General features: G+C 37.3%; 2 protein-coding genes and 1 long non-coding RNA gene across 7 annotated transcripts; 1 reads left to right on the top strand and 2 right to left on the bottom strand.

Moving 5' to 3' along the window:
- Positions 1-89: 89 nt before the first annotated feature.
- Positions 90-7,036, bottom strand: LOC137032988 (N-acyl-aromatic-L-amino acid amidohydrolase (carboxylate-forming) B). Of its 2 annotated transcripts, XM_067405049.1 has the most exons (8): positions 6,719-7,035; positions 6,445-6,632; positions 4,695-4,930; positions 2,579-2,774; positions 2,110-2,203; positions 1,917-2,024; positions 1,720-1,832; positions 90-810 (listed from the first exon to the last, which is right to left on the bottom strand). In XM_067405049.1, the coding sequence occupies exons 3-8, from the start codon at positions 4,928-4,930 to the stop codon at positions 613-615; spliced, it is 945 nt and encodes a 314-aa protein (XP_067261150.1). In that variant the 5' UTR covers positions 6,445-6,632; positions 6,719-7,035; the 3' UTR covers positions 90-612. The 2 variants fall into 2 exon arrangements, with proteins under 2 accessions (XP_067261150.1, XP_067261151.1); XM_067405050.1 differs by lacking the exon at positions 6,445-6,632 and having other exon boundaries at positions 6,719-7,036.
- LOC137032992 (uncharacterized) lies at positions 4,823-19,508 on the top strand. Of its 3 annotated transcripts, none has more exons than XR_010896781.1 (4): positions 4,823-4,943; positions 7,712-8,458; positions 8,631-8,712; positions 18,478-19,508. It is a non-coding gene; the product is annotated as an uncharacterized lncRNA (long non-coding RNA). The 3 variants fall into 3 exon arrangements; XR_010896782.1 differs by adding an exon at positions 10,374-10,447 and having other exon boundaries at positions 7,712-8,712; XR_010896780.1 differs by having other exon boundaries at positions 7,712-8,712.
- LOC137032987 (N-acyl-aromatic-L-amino acid amidohydrolase (carboxylate-forming) B-like) lies at positions 8,726-16,111 on the bottom strand. 2 transcript variants are annotated; one of them, XM_067405047.1, is made up of 7 exons: positions 15,573-16,111; positions 14,637-14,872; positions 12,821-13,016; positions 12,456-12,549; positions 12,254-12,361; positions 12,057-12,169; positions 8,726-10,567 (listed from the first exon to the last, which is right to left on the bottom strand). In XM_067405047.1, exons 1-7 carry the CDS (start codon positions 15,588-15,590, stop codon positions 10,370-10,372), a joined length of 963 nt encoding a protein of 320 aa, XP_067261148.1. In that variant the 5' UTR covers positions 15,591-16,111; the 3' UTR covers positions 8,726-10,369. The 2 variants fall into 2 exon arrangements, with proteins under 2 accessions (XP_067261148.1, XP_067261149.1); XM_067405048.1 differs by having other exon boundaries at positions 15,774-16,111.
- Positions 19,509-21,357: the final 1,849 nt, after the last annotated feature.

The following is a 21,357-nucleotide window of genomic DNA, read 5'->3' as shown; positions in this document are numbered from 1 at the left end:
ATATGCACACTTGGATGTAAAAGACCTGAGATCATATTGTAAAATATTATACAAGCAACTGATGGTAAAAATCACACCGTGTACAGCCAGCTTCATTTGATTTCATTGTGCCATGCGGTTTATTCTGTGTTGTAGTATTTGAGATGTTCTGTTCAAATGAGTTTGCTTTTTGTTTTGTCTTTTTATTCCAAGCCTGTGAGAGGCTTGATTTTCTCAAAGCAATCAGGTTGAGAGCAACAGCATATGAGCAATACAGTCAAGAGGATACCTCACACTCCACAGCCCACTGTGACATCATCATGATGGTGTCCCAGATACTTCAGACGGTTTTGCCTTTTTTATACAGTTTTGTAAGCATTTCTGTTAAATGAACATTTTGCTGGTCACAATAAATATCTTTTCATCCAAAACATCGTTGCTCATGTATTTAGCTGTAGATCAAAACGAGCAATATTAATTGTCATATAAATAACATATTGTACAAATAAGTACATAATGTTTACCTGAGTTAAAAGGGACTTAAAAATTAATCATTTGAGACATTCTGTGTTGTGAAATCATCTGATTGATATTAGATATTTCGGTAATCATACAGATCTTTTCCTCTGTTCTTCAGTGTTTCTGCATTTGCACCGTTGGAATCGTCAGTGTCAACCTTTTTGCCAAGTGAAAAGCGATTCCCTTTTCATAGTAAGCACACTCATTGATAAAGAAAGGATGAAGTGGCTCTTCTTCTTCGTACTTCACAGTTTCTCCAGAAAATGACAAAAACAAAGGGTCACCCCGCTTGAGGAGACAGAAATCTCTGTCCTAGAAAAAGGATAAAGAAATAATATTATTTTGCATAAAGAAAATTAAGTATTTTTAAGCCTAGGTTATTTGTGTTGTGACATTCTATAATTTACAAAGCATGTCTGTACATGGACATCTTACATTTTTCTCATTTTATATGATTCCCATAAAAAAACAACAACATTGCAATATAATAATTTTTAAAGTTTAGATCAACATAAAGTCCGTACAACAAAAGCTTCCATGGTGAATTAATACTTTACCATTTTAATAATTTACAAAAATGCAACGATATACCATGGATAGTGACAATATGCATTGTGCGTAGTTTACTCAAAATTACTGAGAAAAAAAATCAAGTTTACAGAGTTTTAGTGTCATTACTACTACGTTAAACTACTGTATATAATGTTGAATATAATATTTGTGAGTCCTGATAATGCCAAATGTCTTGTGTTACCAGTAAAAAGTGGCCTACGTTATTTTAAATATATCTAGTCAGTGACAGAGTGCAAGCATTTTCGTTTTAAAAATAATTCTTCAGAATCATGGATATTTTTATTCTGGTGTCACCTCTGTCCTGTGCATTGGGTTACCAGCACCAAGTCCAAGCCTATTCATTTCCACCCCCAATGTAATACATTTTTTGTTAACCTTTTACCATATGTCTTGGAGTATCGCAAATAATATTGTATTGTGAGTTCAGTTTCGTGATGAGTATCGAATCGTGGCATGAGGGTATCGTTACACCCCTAGATTACAGTAATTAGAGATTACATAGATTTTTTTCTCCTTTAAGAAAAAAGGGTTAAAAAATAAAGGCCCTAAAATAAGCTTATTTTTTATGACCTGGGCATGTTCATGAGGTCCACAACAATTTGGCTGATTCTGTGTGTTAATATAATAAAACAGCAGAACGATCAGCACCTGCAGCTGAGGATGAATGGCAGCTGTGAGAGTCCGAGTCTTGGGATTTCTGGGATAATCAATACTTTTGATAAACTTGAAGGCTTCCATATCTCCGCCTTCAAATACTGTTCCTGAAAACAAAATAAAACACATTTACTAATGTAGTATTGCAGAAAATACACAAGTAAGCCACGTTTGTTTAGGTCTTACAGTACCTGAGTTGAATTTGTGGATCCAGTCGATTGTCATGTCGACGGCCTCTTTCATAATGAAATAGATGTCAGCCCTGACGACACCATGCGGCTGTGGCCCGACTTCTATTGCTACAGACACACAAGTCATGATTCTCGTCATCTGAACGTGCATTTGTGCTTGAGTACTCAAAGGAAATGCACTGAGAAAACTTACAAAAGCCATGCTTGGATACAGACTCCAAGGAATATGCATCACTAATCGGGACATCCAGTACCAGCACTCTCACAGGCACTTTGGTTATCTTAGTCTTAAATGTGCACATGACAACACACAACATCAAAACACACATGCACAGACTGGGAAAACTACTCTACTTATGGAACTGTACACACATTTAAAATGGCACATAAACAAAAATCCAGGTCTGTGGTTCTTAACTGGTTTTACTTCAGGACCCAGATTTTACATTGACAATCAAGTATCTATTTTGCTATCCTAACTATGCATGATTATATGGTTAGCTGCATTTTATTTTTTATTTTTTTTGCATTTATCATTGCTTTCCCCCTGCTGTCTAATCACACCTGTGACCCAATTTTAGATCACAACAACCCACCAGCTGAGAACAACTGACCTGGTTTACAGTATGGAGTTTATTGAAGCACACTTGTGATGCTCTTGCCTGTAAGTATTTGCAGATGTGCAGGGTCACCCAGTCACTGGATGTGTAATGGATGAGTGTAAGGCCCATGTTAGATGTGGTGTTATGGAGGTCACAAATCATGTCTATTGCATCTGCAGATCCCTTCAGTCCCAGCTGATTGTTCAGTTCCTGAGCACGGTGCACTTCATATTGGCTGCTGTCTGTCGTAGGTGAACTTCAAGAAACAGAGGATAGATTTAAAAAGTGACATTTGCATGTAATATATTTACTTTCTTTGCAATAGGCCTATTGTAACCCCTAATGTTGTCATTAATAAAGCAATCAAGTTATCATAACATTACTTAAAATACCATGTTTTGGCATCATAACTCAAACAGGCATGTTTAATCAACTTATTTGACAGCAAAACCTTTCTAACTGAAATTTTAAAGGTTAAAGTGTTTGTTCACCCAAAAATGAAAATTATGTCATTAATTATTCACCCTCATGCCGTTCCACACCTGTAAGAACTTCGTTCATCTTACAAATTAAGATATTTTTTGATAAAATCCGATGGCTCAGTGAAGCCTTCATCGCCTGCAATAACACTCCCTTTTTCAATGCCCAGAAAGCTACTAAAAACATATTTAAAACAGTTCCTGTTACTACAGTGGTTCAACTTTAATATTATAATGTGACTAGAATACTTTTTGTGCGCCAAAAATAACAAAATAGCGACTTTATTCCACAATATCTAGTGAAGGATGATTTCAAAACACTGCTTCATGAAGCTTCGAAGCTTTACGAATCTTTTGTTTCGAATCAGTGGTTCAGAGTGCCAAAATGACGTACTTTCAGTAAATGAGGCTTCGTTACGTCATAAGTGTTTGAAACTTCAATAGTTCACGTGACTTTGGCAATTTGATTCACGCTTCGAACCACTGAATCGGAAAACAAAAGATTTGTAAAGCTTCAATGCTTCATGAAGCAGTGTTTTGAAATCGCCCATCACTAGATATTGTTGAATAAAGTCACTATTTTGTTATTTTTGGCACACAAAAAGTATTTTAGTCGCTTTAAAATATTAAAGTTGAACCACTGTAGTCACATGAACTGTTTTAAATATGTTTTTAAATTTAGTAGCTTTCTGGGCATTGAAAAAGGGTTATTGCTGGCGATGAAGGCTTCACTGAGCCATCAGATTTTATCAAAAGTATCTTAATTTGTGTTCCGAAGATGAAAGAAGGTCTTACGGGTGTGGAACGAGTATTTTTTGGGTGAACTAACCCTTTAAGAACTAAAAATTAGAATGTATTTAAAATTTATTCGCTCTTTCTTTAATTTGATTGGTCATGCTTGCAGAAGCTCTGCCTGACAACCACGCTGATTGGTAGATAATAACACAAGGCGGTAAATAATTGTCTGAAAATTTCCCAACGGCTGTGACTGTGACAACCTCATCGTCGTGACGATGAAAGTATTGGGAGTAACGTTAAATAGGTAGGTAAACATTGAAATATATACACACACTTTTCTTAATCTACGTTTTATTGTAACATTATTTTCGAGTTAATAAGTTTATGTAAGAACATCGGAGCGAGCGTCCAATTTCCCGGTCAAAACTTGCCCTAAGCTTTCGACATTTTAAAAAAGCTGTTAAAAATATTTATAGAAGTTTAGCTATGAAATGTAAGGTAGCAAACCTTATTTAAGCTGTTGGTGTGAAGCTAACTTGTTTTAATGGTTATTTTACTTGTTCAATATAATTAACGTTAAATGCAACAATATAAATTAGAAAATATAACTTGCCTTAGTTATCTGTACTTACATATTTAGGTTAATCAAAATGTAGACCACATTATATGAACTTGATGAAACAAATTAAATTAAGGGAATGAGTTTAGCTTTTTTCGAAAAAAAAAAAAAAAAATCCAAAATTGAGAAAAAGTATATATAAAAAAATAGTCCATTCCTCTGTAACGTTACTAATCTTGTTTTCTGCACTACAGCTCTTATTTGTTTGCAAACTATTCACTATTACATTTAAATCTTACATTTCGTATAATTTAATTTTTTAATTATTTTTGACAAGATTGGACAGATGAGATTAACCTACATTTCACTAAACAGTCCATGTTGCAGTTCCTCATCTCACCTCAGTGTGGCTCTGCTGAAGCAGCGATTCATATCCGTGTCAATGTATCTTCTGCACTCTTTCACAGCCCGTGGGTTTGACAGCACAGTTGTTACGGGAATCGGCCAGGCATCGTCTCCCTTCTCTTTCCTCTGTCGCTCCATCTCCTGCACCAGATACACACCTGACAGCTCATTGCCATGTGTACCACCACATACGGCCAAACGACCCAGTGCTGGCAGGAACGCCGATGCCATCTACGACAGAAAAGTAATAGCATTCTTATTTTGAGTTTTCAAATGCCACATCAATATTTAAATGTCTGTCTTCTTGAAGAATTATTACATCATAAGCCCTTTCAGTTATTTAATACTGATATATAATACTGGCCTTCACATGTCACTTCACATATTGCATTTACAATGTTGTTCTCGGTAGACACACAGTACTAAACTACGATTTTTATTACGTCTTAAATATTTTTGATGCAAATCGAGCATTTACAAATAATCTGCAATGGGTGAGAAAGAGGTGTGACCAGTACAAGGTGAGTTCTATAGCTACAGTTAACAAAAATGTAGTAATTTGACTTCCATCGTAAGTGCATTACCTTAAACCTCTTCTCTCTTTGTTTTTCCAAGCTGAAAACTTTCTGTGCCACAAATGCAATGCAAAGAGCTTAACCTATTTTTATTCAAACTGACAATATCATGTCATTATTCTGTTAACAATTTGAAGTTGTAGATAATTTGTAAAACTGCTTAGAGAGTTAATAGACTACAAAACAATCATTAATAATCCAACAGAGGTCAACAGAACAGGGCTCTCTTTGTGGAAGAGAAAGCATGACAAAGTCACACATTGACTATTTTGCACAGCTGGCACAACAGACAACACTGAAAATTCACTGTTAATGCAAACTAAAGAAAATCACTGGGCTTGAGAAAAACAATTATTTACTGAAAGTTCAGAAAAACGGTAAATGTAAAGAAAAGTGTGGCGGCAGTGTTATAACTAAATCCATAAACAATTTGTTACTTGAATCAAAATAAATGCTTAACTGAAATAAAATAATATATAAAAAGACTTGTTTTATTTCAACTAGTTGCCAAGGCAACATTTCTCATTTTAGTTAAGTTTAACTTGATGAATTAAAATAGCTCAAATTAAATAAAAATTAATAGAGACAATATAAACATAATAATAATAAAACTGACAAAAAACACAACAAAATTGCAAAAAATAAAAATAAAAATGGAAACTACAAAAATAAAGACTAATTAACAAAAACTATAATAGTATATAAGTTACACTAAAATAACACTGCGTAGAGGTGGACATGTTTTTGGAAAATGTTCCTCATTTGTATGAATCCGAAAAATATTCCACATGGAAAAAACTTTACGCATTCCAAATAAACTTGTCTGATAAACTAAGACAAAAGAATTAAGTCTTTAATCACATTACGTAAATCAGCAAGAATCTTTCCTGGAATTCCATGTAAACTGTAATGTGGCAGTTTCTAATAAAGTTACTGGCCAACTAGCATTTATTTATTACGCCAATGTTTATCCAGGTGTGTATACCTTTAAGATCATGTGCTCATGGTATTAGTTCATTAAGCTCCAATGCTAGAGGGACCTTCGCTGTTTGCTTCAGAATTAGCTCTGTTAAACAACACGCATTTATCGAAGACCATTACAAGCTGTCTCATATTTCTACAACAACATGCAACATATCAGAGCAAAACTGCAAAAGGAAAAACTCCTACCGTTATTTTTAAGATAGAAGTAATGTTGTTTCACTCCTTCCTTCAAATGCTTTCCCTCTAATCGTCTTACTGAGGGGAGTTGCACAAGGCATCAGAGACCTTTGGACACATACGGCGAGGTGTGACAGGGCATGCGTGCCGACACACATTTAGCCAGTACAGGGGTAATCTAGCTGCAGGGGATGCACCTACACACACACACACACGACCAGTTTAAGACATTCTTCCACAGTTGCGCAAACCCAGTAAAGTAACATGCAAAGCCATTATTTACCTCCTCCTCTGCCTCGCCTTCAGTCACCAGTGCTGGATCATCTTTCACACATGATGTTACAGAAACACTCTTCCACTGGCCATGAAGGAAGCTCCCGCATGAAGCCGGTGTTTTGCTGACTCATGCATGTGCTAAAAAGAGAGTGTGTGGAGGAAAAGCAAGAGGGGGAGGAGAAACATGACAACTGAGAGGACTGCAGAACTTATAGACTATTACCTAAACATTATTACTGTTCATAATGACTGAGAAAGGCGGAGACGCACTTCGTAATAAACCACTATTTCCTGTCACAGTTTCCTCCTATTCCCCTAGGGCATGAACAGCTGCTGTTGCAGACACTAAAAATCCAGCTCTCATGACTCAACAGAATAAGATCAATAAAAATATAGAGGCAAGCAGCAATTGTCAGTGTCCAAGCACATGTGGAAAAACTGACCCAAATGAACTACTTTTGAAAGAAACAGACCTGTGATATCTGTGCTTGTGTCAGATTTTAACTTACTTGTTCAAAGTTGCCCTATTATATGATCGTGTTATCTTATAGTGCCACCTAGCATTGAAAATTCAGAAAATGTTGCAGGTTTTCTCATAATGTTCTGTTGTCCATGTGTATCAAGTTTTGTGAAATATATCAGCCTGTATTTGCTAAACGATTAAATGAATAAAGTTTAGCACCTCTTGATGATTAACAACCAATTTCATGCAAATTGGACCAAAAGGACGAGTTTAAAAAAGTAGGTTTTTCAGAAAATTAGAATGGTGGATTCATTTTAAATATAAATATAAAACTGTTAAAGTTGCTTATACTACCACTTTGTAACTGCTTTTCAGAAAATGTTGTACAGATACTCGTTTTCACATGGGCTGCATCCAAAATCTTAAAAATTGTTGTGGAGACAATTATAGATATGAACTGTACTGAAAATTTCCTACCAAAAGTACCAATTCATCAGCAGAGGCCTATAGTTGATATGGTCAATTTGATTACTCAAGGTTTGCAAAACGAACAAGATGAAATCGAGAAGAAACAAGAACAAGATGAGGAAGACAAGACGAATCACGAGAGTGGAAGAGACAAGGATGGATCCGAAAGCCAAAGAAATGCTTAAATTACTGAGAGAACAGCAAAGAATTAATTTGAGGTTAATCATGCTTATTAAACAATCATGTATGTTGAATACTTTTATGTGTGACCTGGAACAGATTACAAACGAGGTTGAAGCTTTGAACACAAAAGTTTCAGCGCCAGTTGATTCTGATTACTGTGTGTAAAGGCCAAAAGTTTAAAGAGTGCATACTGGCCAAAAATGTATTCGTTATTTTTTTTCATATTTTTTCTTCTAGAAGTGATGAGCTTAGCTAACCACAATGTATGTTTCAGTTGCTAGGCGAGAGGCATTAAGAGGAACTAATGTCAACAAAGATATATGTTTTTCTGCAAGTTAGCAAAAATGGGTGTGTTTAATGCAAAGTTAACTTATGTTTTTTACCACAAGTTAACTGAAATGTGTATTTTTTAGTGCAAGCTATGTGCCTTTTTGAGGAATTAGAATACCGAGTGTGAAAGGCCGTTGGGGCCAAGCTAACAACATGTGTTAAGACGTGCAGCGCGTGTGTAACCTGTGGATGACCTTTGTATCTTACACTTTGACAAACAAGGAGATGTTTTTATGTCAGGAAAAGGATGTGATCAGACTATATATACTGGAAGTTGTACAATAAGAAATTGCTACACCTTGGGTGAAGACTTTACTCACTTTTATGTTTTTTGTAACTTTTATTTTCTGTTTCTTGTTATTAAACCGAAGCCATTGTATTTGGCGATTCATAAACCATTATAAACAAGACTCAGAGTGAAGTTATTTTTACATAAGACTATTATCTGAACCTGCAATTACTTTACCCTATCAAGCCTCAAGAGCACCGGACCTGACTGAGCTGGTGAGGACTCCACCTTGAAACTTCTGACCGTCACACAGCGCTCTCAGTCCTAGGTAAGACCAAATCTTTTTGATGAAGTTAAGGACGTTTGAAGTTTGAGGACCCCTAATAAGTACATTTAATCTGAAATATAGACACAAAATGTTTGATGCAGTCTGCAGTGACCTGTTTGTCAGTTTTATGTACTTTTTCATACCATCAGTTTGATCAGAGATTCACAACTGGTTTTGTTTCAAGACTCAAGAAAACGTAAATGATCCTTAAAATGAAACAAAAATATTTATTAATATTACCATAAACTGCAAAAGCCCAACAATATGCAAAATTATTAACATGACAAACGTGTTTGTAATCAACATTTAAAACTGGATGACCATGAACACTGTTTTAGGCCAAACGGAGTAGAAAAAAACCCCTAGAAAATTAAGCCCAACCCCCCAAGCAAAACTCTGTTGCGTATAGGTAAGAAAGCTGCTGCCATGGTGTTCTATTTTTACCATAATGCTGTTTATAGTGAAGAACTGAGTACAACATAATTTTCAGTGATAAATTTACCCTTACAATAACTGTTTTGTTAATAATCCTTTTCCAATCCAACTGTCTGTGGGCGGGGATACAAAAATGCAAAGTATAATCTGTAGTTTTCACGAAAGCCCTGGAGCTGTCTATAGTCCCCCAGATGATGCGTTTTGCTGACAGGCGTGAATTTCTTGTTTCTGCAGAGAATGCGGAAACATTGTTAATTTAATTACTGGGCAAACACACTTGCATAACGATCTGAAATTATTTAAATTCGTTCGGACCACTATGTCACTGAATCATCTGAAGTGGTTTCTCAAACAGCAAACACAGAACAAATAGCGGTGTTCTCAGGTGTTTCACTAGTTTACTTTGAATACGCAACACAGCCCAGTGGATAATGGAACGAAAGCTTAAAGGAGCTGCGTTTATTCCCGGTCACGGATACCATTATTAAACAGCGTTGCGACATCCAGTGAGAGGTGTTTCAATTCGACACACACCTCATTGTTACAAACCACAAATCACTTGATGATTATACTAGTTTTAAATTAGATGAAACCGCCTCAACATTCCCAACAAGACTGAGGAGGAAAACAGGAGAAACACTGTGCCATGAATAAGTTGTAAACTAGTTGTGTACTCAAGGTTTACTACTGTTATACTTAAAGTATACTTAAAAAGTATACTTTTATACACTAAAAAGTGGGCCAATTTCGTCCCAAGTAGTATTAAAAAAGTACATTTACAGGTAAAATACTAGTAAATTGATATTAGTATACTTTAAAATATACATAAAAGTTAACTTCAGTATACTTAATAAAATTAACTTGAAGTATACTTGTTTTTTGTAAAGGATGTTGTAGATGAATTTGTGCTAAAAAAGTAATTTGTGATTGAATGCATGGCTATGCAAAGAACAAAGATATGCATTTTCTCCTTTTTACAAAATGGACAAGTCTGTTTTGCTGTGTAAGCACGATTTTACAATTATTTGCAATTTTCCTAAGTTTAGTAGCAGATGAAAATTAGCATTTAATTTTCATAAAGCTACAAATAATTACATACTGTATACCTGAGTTATAAATGATTGAACATTTTTTTTTAAATCATTTGAGACATTCTGTGTTGTGAAATCATCTGATTGATATTAGATATTTCGGTAATCATACAGATCTTTTCCTCTGTTCTTCAGTGTTTCTGCACTTGCACCGTTGGAATCGTCAGTGTCAACCTTTTTGCCAAGTGAAAAGCGATTCCCTTTTCATAGTAAGCACACTCATTGATAAAGAAAGGATGAAGTGGCTCTTCTTCTTCGTACTTCACGGTTTCTCCAGAAAATAACAAAAACAAAGGGTCACCCCGCTTGAGGAGACAGAAATCTCTGTCCTAGAAAAAAAGATAAAGAAAATAAGTTTTTCGATCAATTTCACATAAAATGACCATCACATTTTATCCACCTCCCCAAAAAAAGACCTATATATATTGCATTATTTGACTTATTTAATATTGGTATTGATATTGCACCCATTAAGATATTGACATATTTTGGACAATGGGGGGGGGGGGGGGGTGCCATTTTGTTTAGGTGCACAGTGCATTGCAGTGAGCTACTGACGCTACCCTGTTGCTATTTTTACTGCAACACACCTCGCAATATAATATACAATGCCACATTGTGCAGGTTTTGGTTGTAATTTTCAGTCGAAGGGCAACAAGGGAAGTGATTTAAGTCTTCACTGCTTTACTAGCGATAAGAAGAGGAGAAAAGAATAGGAAGTTGTGAAGAATGTTCTCTCCACTTTGGCCCTAGAGCCTTTGAGGCTTTTAGTAGACCACAGCTACTGAAAGAGCTTAGGGTTGGCGATGGATATAAGTGTAGGCTTTAACCAAATTCCGCGCCTGTTGTAGAGACTGACAAGGACAGCCCATAACACATCTCGATTGAGACAGACTGCCTCAAAGCTCATGTCTGCTGTGATGCACAGGATATCTGTGATAGCATAAAGCACGTTTAACTGTGTAATGCATTACATATCAGATGATTTTTACACGTCAATCATACAACACTAGTTCGATCCAATAGCAGTAGCCACAGAGAAATTGCGCATCTTCGATGTTTACATCCTCACGAATTTTGCGCTCTGGCTCAAATTGAAAAGGCTGATCGTGTTTTAAAAGAAACCCCCCGGGTATTAAGACTTGAGTTGGCAATGGATCCATGACAAACGTAAAGTATACAGATGAAAAATTATCAAAGGAATCAGGGCTAAATTGGAGAGAACAAAGATGTGGTTCTTTAGGAAGTTTTATTCGTCCACATTCTTCACAACTTCCCATTCTTTTCTCCTCTTCTTATCGCTAGTAAAGCAGTGAAGACTTGCATCACTTCTCTTGTTGCCCTTTGACTGAAAATTACAACCAAAAGCTGCATAATGTGGCATTGTATATTATATTCCAAGTTGTGTTGCGTTACAACAGGGTAGCGTCAATAGCTCACCGAGTGCAACCATTTTCCATCATCAAGGTAGAATACACTGTGCACCTAAACAAAATGCCGCCCCCCATTGTCCAAAATATGTCATGGATTTTTTTAAATAGTGTAAATCTTTTATGGGTTTCCTACTACATTTAAGTAAGAGACATCATTCATGTTATATTAAGCCATACAAGATTTTTCCCTTTAACATTTTATCTTTTTTTCAGATTACAATAATTAGAATTAGATATTTTTTCTCCTTTACTCTAAGAAAAAAGGGTTAAAAAATAAAGGCCCTAAAATAAGCTTATTTTTTATGACTTGTTCATGTTCATGAGGTCCACAACAATTTGGCTGATTCTGTGTGTTAATATAATAAAACAGCAGAACGATCAGCACCTGCAGCTGAGGATGAATGGCAGCTGTGAGAGTCCGAGTCTTGGGATTTCTGGGATAATCAATACTTTTGATAAACTTGAAGGCTTCCATATCTCCGCCTTCAAATACTGTTCCTGAAAACAAAATAAAACACATTTACTAATGTAGTATTGCAGAAAATACACAAGTAAGCCACGTTTGTTTAGGTCTTACAGTACCTGAGTTGAATTTGTGGATCCAGTCGATTGTCATGTCGACGGCCTCTTTCATAATGAAATAGATGTCAGCCCTGATGACACCATGCGGCTGTGGCCCGACTTCTATTGCTACAGAAACACAAGTCATGATTCTCGTCATCTGAGTGTCCATTTGTGCTTGAGTACTCAAAGGAAATGCATCGAGATGATCACCATCACTTACTAATGCCATGCTTGGATACAGACTCCAAGTTATATGCATCACTAATCTGGAAATCCAGTACCAGAACTCTCACAGGCACTTTGGTTATCTTAGTCTTAAATGTGCACATGACAACACACAACATCAAAACACACATGCACAAACTGGATAAACCTACTCCTCATTGAATATGGTTGTACACACATTTAAAATGGGCAATTAACAACAACCTAGGTCTGTGTTTCTTAGCTTGTTTTGCTTCAGGAGCCAGATTTTACATAGAATGTCAAGAATATTTATTTTATTATTGTTTTTTTTCTTGCTGTCTGACCAATTTTAGGTCACAACAATTGAAGTTAATTGAAGAACACTTGTGATGCTCTTGCCTGTAAGTATTTGCAGATGTGCAGGTTTACCCAGTCACTGGATGTGTAATGGATGAGTGTGAGGCCCATGTTAGATGTGGTGTTATGGAGGTCACAAATCATGTCTATTGCATCTGCGGACTCCTTCGGTCCCAGCAGATTGTTCAGTTCCTGAGCTCGTTGGAGTTCATATGGGCTGCTGTCTGTAATAGGAGAACTTAAAGAGAGAGGTGAAAGTAGATTAACATTTTGCATGTATAAATATAAATTGCGTGACTCTCTCTTGAGGGATGAGAATCGAGCATCTGCACTTTTGTGGCTCGTGGTTTGGGTCCTGAGGCACTGTGGGATCGATTGAGGGGATTACAGACAAAGAGTGTGGAGGAGTCTGATGTGAGATTTTCCCTTTTCCGGCTATACCCCTGCTAGCTCTGTTGTTATCATGTTGGTTCAGGAAGCTGCCCTCTGGCTGCTTCCGACCTAGCTGAGAACATTTTAATGTGGTGTGTCTAGTTCTCAGGAATTTGATGCATAGAGAGGGTTGAGGTGGGTGTTATTAATAATCCGCCAACATAACCTTTTACTCCAAAAGGTGTTACAATGAGGTGTCAAGAGCAAAGCTGTTGTTACGAATGTTCTTTTATGGCAGGGGTGTCCAATTCTGCTCCTGGAGGGCCACTGTCCTGCAGAGTTCAGCTCCAACCCTAGTTAAACACGCCTGAACCAGTTAATCAAGATCTTACTAGACAACTAGAAACTTCCTGGCAAGTGTGTTGGAGCTGGTTGGAGCTAAACTCTGCAGGACAGTGGCCCTCCAGGAGCAGGATTGGACACCCCTGCTCTAGGGCTTAGGTCCAGAAGATGGACTAATATTAAGTGAAAGTCGTGGTGAGATGAGACGCTTTCTTAGGGAACTTTCTTATCTGGGGCCAAACCTGTCCTGGAGGACCCCCAGCACTGCACATTTTGTATGTCTCCCTCATATATCACACCTGGTTCAACTCATGTGCTCATTAGTAGAGACTGCAAGACCTACAAAATGGGCAACGCTGGGAGTCCTCCAGGACAGGTTTGGGAACCACTGCTCTAGGGCTTAGGTCCAGAGGATGGACTGATGTTAACTGAAAGTTGCAGTGAGATGAGGTGATCCACTTTCTTATCTGGTCCAGAGCAGTGCTGTTATTCAGCTTGCTCATTTGATGTAAGGTCTGCTGAGGGTAACTGAAGGTGTTATTTGCAGTGAGATGATGTGACCCCTTCACTTTATAGGATGCCCTCCCTCCAGCATATCTGAGGGTTTTAGGCAGAATGAGGCCACTAGGATGAGGAAGACTGATGGATTTAAAAGCTGGTGTTTTTATAACACTTCCATCAGTTCTCCCTCCAGCATATTCAGTTGGGAGGTGTCGTATAAACATTTTCACTATGTTGGCATGCTTGCTAGGATGGGCAGATTGATACAATCTAGTGGATTTAAAAAAAAAAAACAATAAAAGATATCATCGGCAGCCCCCTCCAGAGTAGAGGGTGATAGTGCAATATAGCACGCTTCCTTGGTGAACTTGCAGCGACACTTGCGGTCTGTTGGGTTGAGTTTGACCCTCCCCAGTTCAGTGACTGGGAGTTCCATGAAAAGGGAATGTCTTAGGGTTATGTATGTAACCCGGTTTCCTGAGAAGGGAACAAGACACTGCGTTGTGTTTCCATGCTTTGGGAATGACGTGTAATGCAGGCACCCTTTTATACGTTCAGGTGCTCCATTTGACTTCATCCGATAACACGTGAAGGCAGCATAACCCGCATAGAAAACTACAGTCCATGCTGCAGTTCATCTCACCTCAGTGTGGCTCTGCTGAAGCAGCGATTCATATCCGTGTCAATGTATCTTCTGCACTCTTTCACAGCCCGTGGGTTTGACAGAACAGTTGTTATGGGAATCGGCCAGGCATCTTCTCCCTTCTCTTTCCTCTGTCGCTCCATCTCCTGCACCAGATACACACCTGACAGCTCATTGCCATGTGTACCACCACATACGGCCAAACGACCCAGTGCTGGCAGGAACGCCGATGCCATCTACGACAGAAAAGTAATAGCATTCTTATTTTGAGTTTTCAAATGAACTGATATTAGGCTAGTATTGTAGATCTACCGTTGTGTTGGGTTTTGCACAATATGATGTTAAGTGGCAGATCAGTGGGCTTGCTGCATTTGATTAAAGTAAGAGACGTTCTCTATCCCAGACGAAACCTAAAATACTATGTGGAGGACATAAGAATTTAATAATTATAATATGACCCCATGGTAAACCTATGAACCTAACTCGAACTTAAACAACTATAGCTTTGTGTTGTTGGCCAGATAAAATGACAGAAAAAAGAAAAATGGACATACATTTTGGCTGTATTATTTGTGCCCTCTTCAAAAAGAAATTTTCTGTTTATTGAGAATGACTTGTTCTGTTACTATTTTGCATGGCTGACACAACAGACAGCACTGAAAACTGCACTGTTAATGAGAACAAAAGACAATTGTTAGGCTTAAGAAAAGGCATTATTGAAAATGAGGGGGAGGGGGGATTTAAAAAAAAACGTCAACAGGCAACAGTGTTTGCAAAAATGTTCCTCATGTTGGATGAATGTGTATCGTTACAAGCTGCTTTCTTTAGTCTGTGGTTACGAGAAACATTCCTAGAATTGATTTTCAAAATTAGAAGAGTACCTTCTTAAGCCAATATTTACTTTCATTTGGCAAATGTTTATCCATGTATGTATACCTTTAAGAACGTGCGCATGTTACTAGTTCATTAAGCTCCAATGCTAGAGGGAGATTTGCTGTTTTCCTTGAGAATGAAGTATTCTGTTGCTCTGTTAAACAACACGCATTGATCGAAGACCATTACAAGCTATCTCACATTCTACAACAACATGCAATATATCAGAGCAAAAGCTGCAAAAGTGAAAGGAAATCCTCTTACTGTTGTTTCTAAGACGGAAGTAATGTTGTTTCACTCCTTAATCCAAATGCTTTCCCTCTAATCGGCTTACTGAAGTTGTGAAGTTGCACAAGGCAAAGAGACTTTGGGACACATACGGTGAGGTGTGACAGGGCATGCAAAACATGCAAAACGGTTATTTACCTCCTCCTTCTCTACCTCATCTTCCGTCACAAGCCCTGGATCATGAAGCTCCCGCATGCTGACTCATGCATGTGTGGAGGAAAAGCAAGAGGGGGAGGAGAAACCTGACAAACTAGAGGACTGCAGAACTTATAGACTATTATCTAAACATAACGACTGTGCATAATGACAGAGAAAGGCAGGGAAGCATTTCCAGTATTTCCAGTTACAGTTTCTTTCTTCTTTCTTAGGGCACAAACAGTTGTTATTGTTGTGTGTGAGAAAATGTAAGAGAAAAAATCCAGCTCTCACAATAAGATTAATAAAAAGCATACATTTAACTTAAGTGTAGAAAATGTTTGATCTTGTCCAAAATCTCTCTTTTTCCTAATTGTAATGGTCCATGTTCAGTGTCAAGTTGTTCTTTGTCACACCATCGCTTTGATCAGTGGTTCTCTGTCTTTGCTTCAGGAGCCAGTAACAAAAATATTCTTAAAATTGACACGGCAAAAACCAAACAATGTGCAAAATTATTAACATGACATAGGCTCAATGGGGAAATTGACAATTTTGTAAATGCATAAACAGCAGTTTGAGCCTTACATTTAAAACAAACTCTGAGACGAATATTGTATTAGCCCAGTAATTCTTAAAGTGTGCAACTAGGCAAGTGTTTATAAAATCGTCACAAAACAGCGCAACAGACTAAACGTGGAGCCTAGTATGAGACTGAAACTCTCCTCTTTGGAGCCAGACATTCAGAAACTGATGTGTGAGAAGCAGCACCACCTGTCTCATTAATATTCACGTTAAGTTTTAGATGGAAATCTCAAAATCTAAAATCCACAGATCTATTAGTTTTGTAATGTACTAGTTTTTGTTTCATGTGTAAAATCCCAGTAATTTCAGTGATATTGGACATTAAGGGGAACATTCTTTTCAGCATTTTATTGTTACCATAGTTACAACCATAGACTTCCTACACCCACCACCTCAGTTTTAAACTAATGGCTCTTTGGAATGGCATTAAGTGGGACCTAGGCTGTTACAGTATGTTTAATTGCAGTGTTTTTTTTTTTCCACGTGCAGTTTTTGTTCATATTAAGCATTTCACATTTACTTTTTCAAATTAAATAAAAATTAATATAATAATTTCTGATCATATCATTGCATTTGTGTTTGAATAGTTAGTTTTTGACTTGAAACAGTTGCATATTTAACTTAAATTTAGCTTATGCTTCTTATTTTGTTGTTTTTGGGGGCGTGTTAGAGTGGGATTCTGTTAGGTGGTCCTCAGAAAAAAATTGGAAGATAAAGTGGTCCTTGGGCTGAAAAAGTTTTAGAAACACTGTATTAGCCTAATGATAGCCATATTGTCATGTCGCAGATAAATTTATGCCGAAATAATAGAGTGTGATTAATAGTAATGTGTGATTGGCCATATTTTTTATATTGGGTTAAACTTCCTTTAGGATACACTGCAACTCAATGTTTATTTTAGCTAGCATACTCTGCTGCCCTCTTCTGGAAAGTACATTATATTATAAGTTCAGTCCTATCAGTAATCATTACAAACATATAAGCAGCAGTCATTGCACCATTTCAGCCACAATTCTTCTAGTATCCCTATACCGCCCCCTCCACAACTTCAATTACTATTAACTTTTATGACTTGATGGGCAGGTGAACTTGTGAAGTGATGTTAATGAATTCTCATACATGATTATGCTTTAAAGTATTGTGTCATGATTCACACAGCAATCAAATTCTCCCCCATCTCTCCCATAATGGGTATGTTGTTGACTCAAATTAGCTAAAAGAAATTGACCAAAAAAATATATTTTAGAGCAATTCATTCTCTTGTTCAATCACCTTGTCACAATGACACATGAGAGCACAGGAGCTTCTGTTTTTTTCAACCATTTTCTCTTTCAATCTCAGCAGCAGTACCACTCAAATTGGCAACTGCACTCAGTCAATATGATTGAAAGGGGTCATTTACGTGACCTAGAGTTGATTTAAAAATACCCCAGAAATTAAAGATGTGAGATTGCAGAGAGCTTGAATGAAATCAGGTAGTCCTTTTGGGTTTGGTTCTTCTCTTGTTGAAGCCAGAGAAAGCACTCTTTAAACTTGCTGTGTGCACAATGGATGCAATCAGAGATAGAAGCAAGCTCTGTTCTGAAGAGTTAGACATTTGGACCCTGCTGAGAGCTTCGGCAATGAGAGCGCTGTGAAGACAGATACGGTACTAGTGACATGTGGTGGAGTTTCAGTTGAGACACACAGGATTCGTCTCATTAAATACAGCCTTTTTGAAGCTTTTCACTGAGCACCATGAGGCAATTTTCTCTCTTCACACTCTGACATTGTATGTTTTCAACCTGTGGATCTCAAAGGGTTCTCCTTCAGAAACCAGACTGAATGTCGGACAAAGTGACAACCAATACATTATTTAAAAAAATTGGGTCAGAAGATTAACGTTCATTTTTATTAAATCAAAGTATCTATTGCTTTCATTTATATCGCACTTTTCTTGCACTCCACTCAAATCTCTTTATAGTGTGTCTGGAAATCTGTGCAATCACCACCAGTGTCCAGCAGCCACCAGGACGCCCTCCACACCAGATATCAGTGCAGTGAAGATGGGGCTGATTAGGACACGATGGAAAGAAGCCAAATTTGAAACACCCAAGAATTTTTAATGACCACACAAAGTCAGTTTAGGGAAGGACGGTGTGTTTTAATAGTAGCATTTAATGCCTCGTTTATTATACTGATTCATTAAAACCGATGCAGGCCCCCTGTTGGCCTCACCAACACCTCTTCCAGCAGCAACCTTTGTTTTCCTCAGGAGGTCTCACTGCAGAATTATAGCTTATGGCAGAAGTGAAAATGAAGAGGAACACTGACAAATGTATGTTTTCTTTTACCTTGCAATTTAATTTGTGGTTTTTGAGTATGAAGGGTATTTAGACTATAGCTTCTACCAAGCAACAAATTATTTTGCACTAAAATACAGTTTAATTGGATGCTCAGCCTTTGACTTTTATTTTGCTCTCTTTGTCATGCCTGCCAGCTGGAGTGCCCGATAGCCACCAAAGGGCATTCCTCCTGTGTCCTTTACTGTGTCATGAACTACATTTCCCATAACCCTTTGCCAGGACTCATTATGTGCTGATTACTTCCACCTGTTTGTCATTATCTCGTTTATTATTTGCCTGTTTAAGCCCTGTGTGTTGATTTGTTTGTTGCGAAGTCTTGTGTCATGTGGCATTTCTGAGCGCTCTCCCTCTGTGTTTTGGTTTTGCCTTTCACCTTGGTTTCCTGTATTTCCCTTCTTGCCTTGGTTTTTTTGCCCTGTTGTCTTTTTGGATTATCTGCTCTCTGTTTTGATCTATTGCTTGTTTTATGGATTATAATTCTGGATTGCACCAATAAAAGCTGCATTTGGACTCTCAACCTGTGTGTCTCTGAGCAGGTCGTGACAATCTTAATGAGCACAATTACTTGTAATTTATTTGCATTTTGGACCATTTTCCCCCTGTTGACCAGATGCTAACAGATGCATTTTTGAACCATACGGCTGCACAATTTGGGGAAAAAATCTTACTGCGATTGTTCTGGGGAAAAAAAAAATTTTTTTTGCGAGTTTACATCTTGAAATTTGGACTTTTTTTGTCTCAGAATTGTGAGATATAAACTTGCAGTTGTGAGTTATAAAGTCAGAATTGTGTGACATAAACTTGCAATTGCATATTGTAAAGTCAGAATTTTTCTCAGAATTGTGGGATATAAACTTGTAATTCCGAGTTATAAAATCCAAATCTGAATTGCGTGTTTACATCTCACAATTATGACAAAAGAAGTCAGAATTGCAAGACATAAACTCAAAATTGTGAGATAAAAAGTCGCAATTATCTTTTAAATTGTTTTCACTTTCGTGGAGGAAACAAGCTTCCATAGCGAGACATATTGCGATTTTGGTTTTATTTTGATCAGTTGTGCAGCCCTAAATGCAACCGAGAATTCACATTTTAAACATTCACCTGTTGATTGGTGATTCCCCATCAGAGTTAATTTGCAAAAAAAACACCCTAATGCACGCACTTGCATTGTGCCATTTGTTATTCCCCCTTGTGATGGAAGCAACTGTTGATCTGTTTCATTAAGTGTGCTTCAATCAGAGTTTAATCCCTTTTAATTGGCAAAGCTTCTCCCCAGGCACTGACAGAGAGTGTGAAAGTTGGGCTCCTCCAACAGGCGTCAATGGAGGTTGCCAAATCTGCATAAAAGGGCAGCTTCTTCCCGGAGAGCTCAAACACCTGCGGAAGCATCAAAGGATTAAATAAATGGTCGAAGATGAAAGGTACAAAACCACCTGAACCCTGGGTGCGTGGTGAGATGCATAACATGGCCTTTCTGTGGTTAGAACAAACACAGACAAACAGGCATGAGTAAACACACGTGCACAAACATCCACGCGCACCTAACGTATGGGAAACACTGAGAGTACGCTTGTGACTGTTTTCTGTGAAGCACAAAATATACAAGGTTGAAGGTCATGTCTGTCAAACTCCAGAACAGACAAAAGATATCATAAAAGAACTCCATATATGGAGGTCATGCACATATTTCAAAAGAAATTTAATCTTTATTCACATGATAGGCTACTCCTCTCCACCAAAGCTCTCCATGTTAATCTGTTCCTGTAAGACTATTATTACATTTATTTTATATCTTGACAGACCTGTTCTTGTTCGGAAGAGTTGCATGAAGATTCTTCAAAGCTTGATGTGAAGATGCATAAGTAATGACAGAATATTTTTGATCTTTTTACCATGCAACCAAAGGGATTGACAATGATATTTAAATGTTGCACTGTTGCACAAGATGTTCTTCTCGCGCTGAATTTAAATTTGCATCACACTAAGATGTTTTGCGTCATCTGTCAGCTCAGAGACGAAGATGTGGAAAATGTTATGGAATGTTGTGACAACTCATGGACCATGAATATTGCTCATCTGAGAAGAAACAGACAACATGGCTTTTAAAAAGTTCAAACCCACTGACACTTCACTGCCTGCCATTTTAGGATGGACTTCAAAGACTGAATTAATGGAGGGAGGCGTTACAGAGCAATTCTACTGCCAATTACAGTTTATACCAGACATCAACACACGCTTCAATTACTATCGCCTTCATCCTTTCAGTCAGAATAAGATAAACATGGAAAAGACTATAAATCAGTAATTTACTGTTAAATCATAATCTTTACCAATTAAAGATTGGCTTAATAACATTTTAATAATGTCTTCAATGAATGCTTGACTGGTATAAGACAATATGTATGAATATTTGGCATATGTAAATTTATTGTAATGAGGACGGGCTCCAGCTGAGTCTGGTTCAAGGTTTTTTTCTCCCTAAAAAAATTTTTTTT

The sequence above is a fragment of the Chanodichthys erythropterus genome, chromosome 12 (assembly GCF_024489055.1).
Source record: "Chanodichthys erythropterus isolate Z2021 chromosome 12, ASM2448905v1, whole genome shotgun sequence".
NCBI classification, from domain to species: domain Eukaryota; kingdom Metazoa; phylum Chordata; class Actinopteri; order Cypriniformes; family Xenocyprididae; genus Chanodichthys; species Chanodichthys erythropterus.
Note: the sequence above shows the minus strand (reverse complement) of the source record. Positions and strands in the feature narration are given on the sequence as shown.

Bases quoted from the DNA above. Each gene is read 5' to 3' on its own strand.
- LOC137032988 (XM_067405050.1), bottom strand. From the start codon at position 4,930: ATGGCATCGGCGTTCCTGCCAGCACTGGGTCGTTTGGCCGTATGTGGT. The intron at 2,204-2,578 runs GCAAGAGCATCA...TGCACATTTAAG, and splicing joins ACATCTGCAAATACTTACAG to ACTAAGATAACCAAAGTGCC. The intron at 1,833-1,916 runs GTACTGTAAGAC...TTTTGTTTTCAG, and splicing joins GATCCACAAATTCAACTCAG to GAACAGTATTTGAAGGCGGA.
- LOC137032987 (XM_067405047.1), bottom strand. The intron at 12,362-12,455 runs GTAAGTGATGGT...GTGTTTCTGTAG, and splicing joins TGTATCCAAGCATGGCATTA to CAATAGAAGTCGGGCCACAG. The intron at 10,568-12,056 runs GTGCTGATCGTT...CTTTTTTTCTAG, and splicing joins CCATTCATCCTCAGCTGCAG to GACAGAGATTTCTGTCTCCT.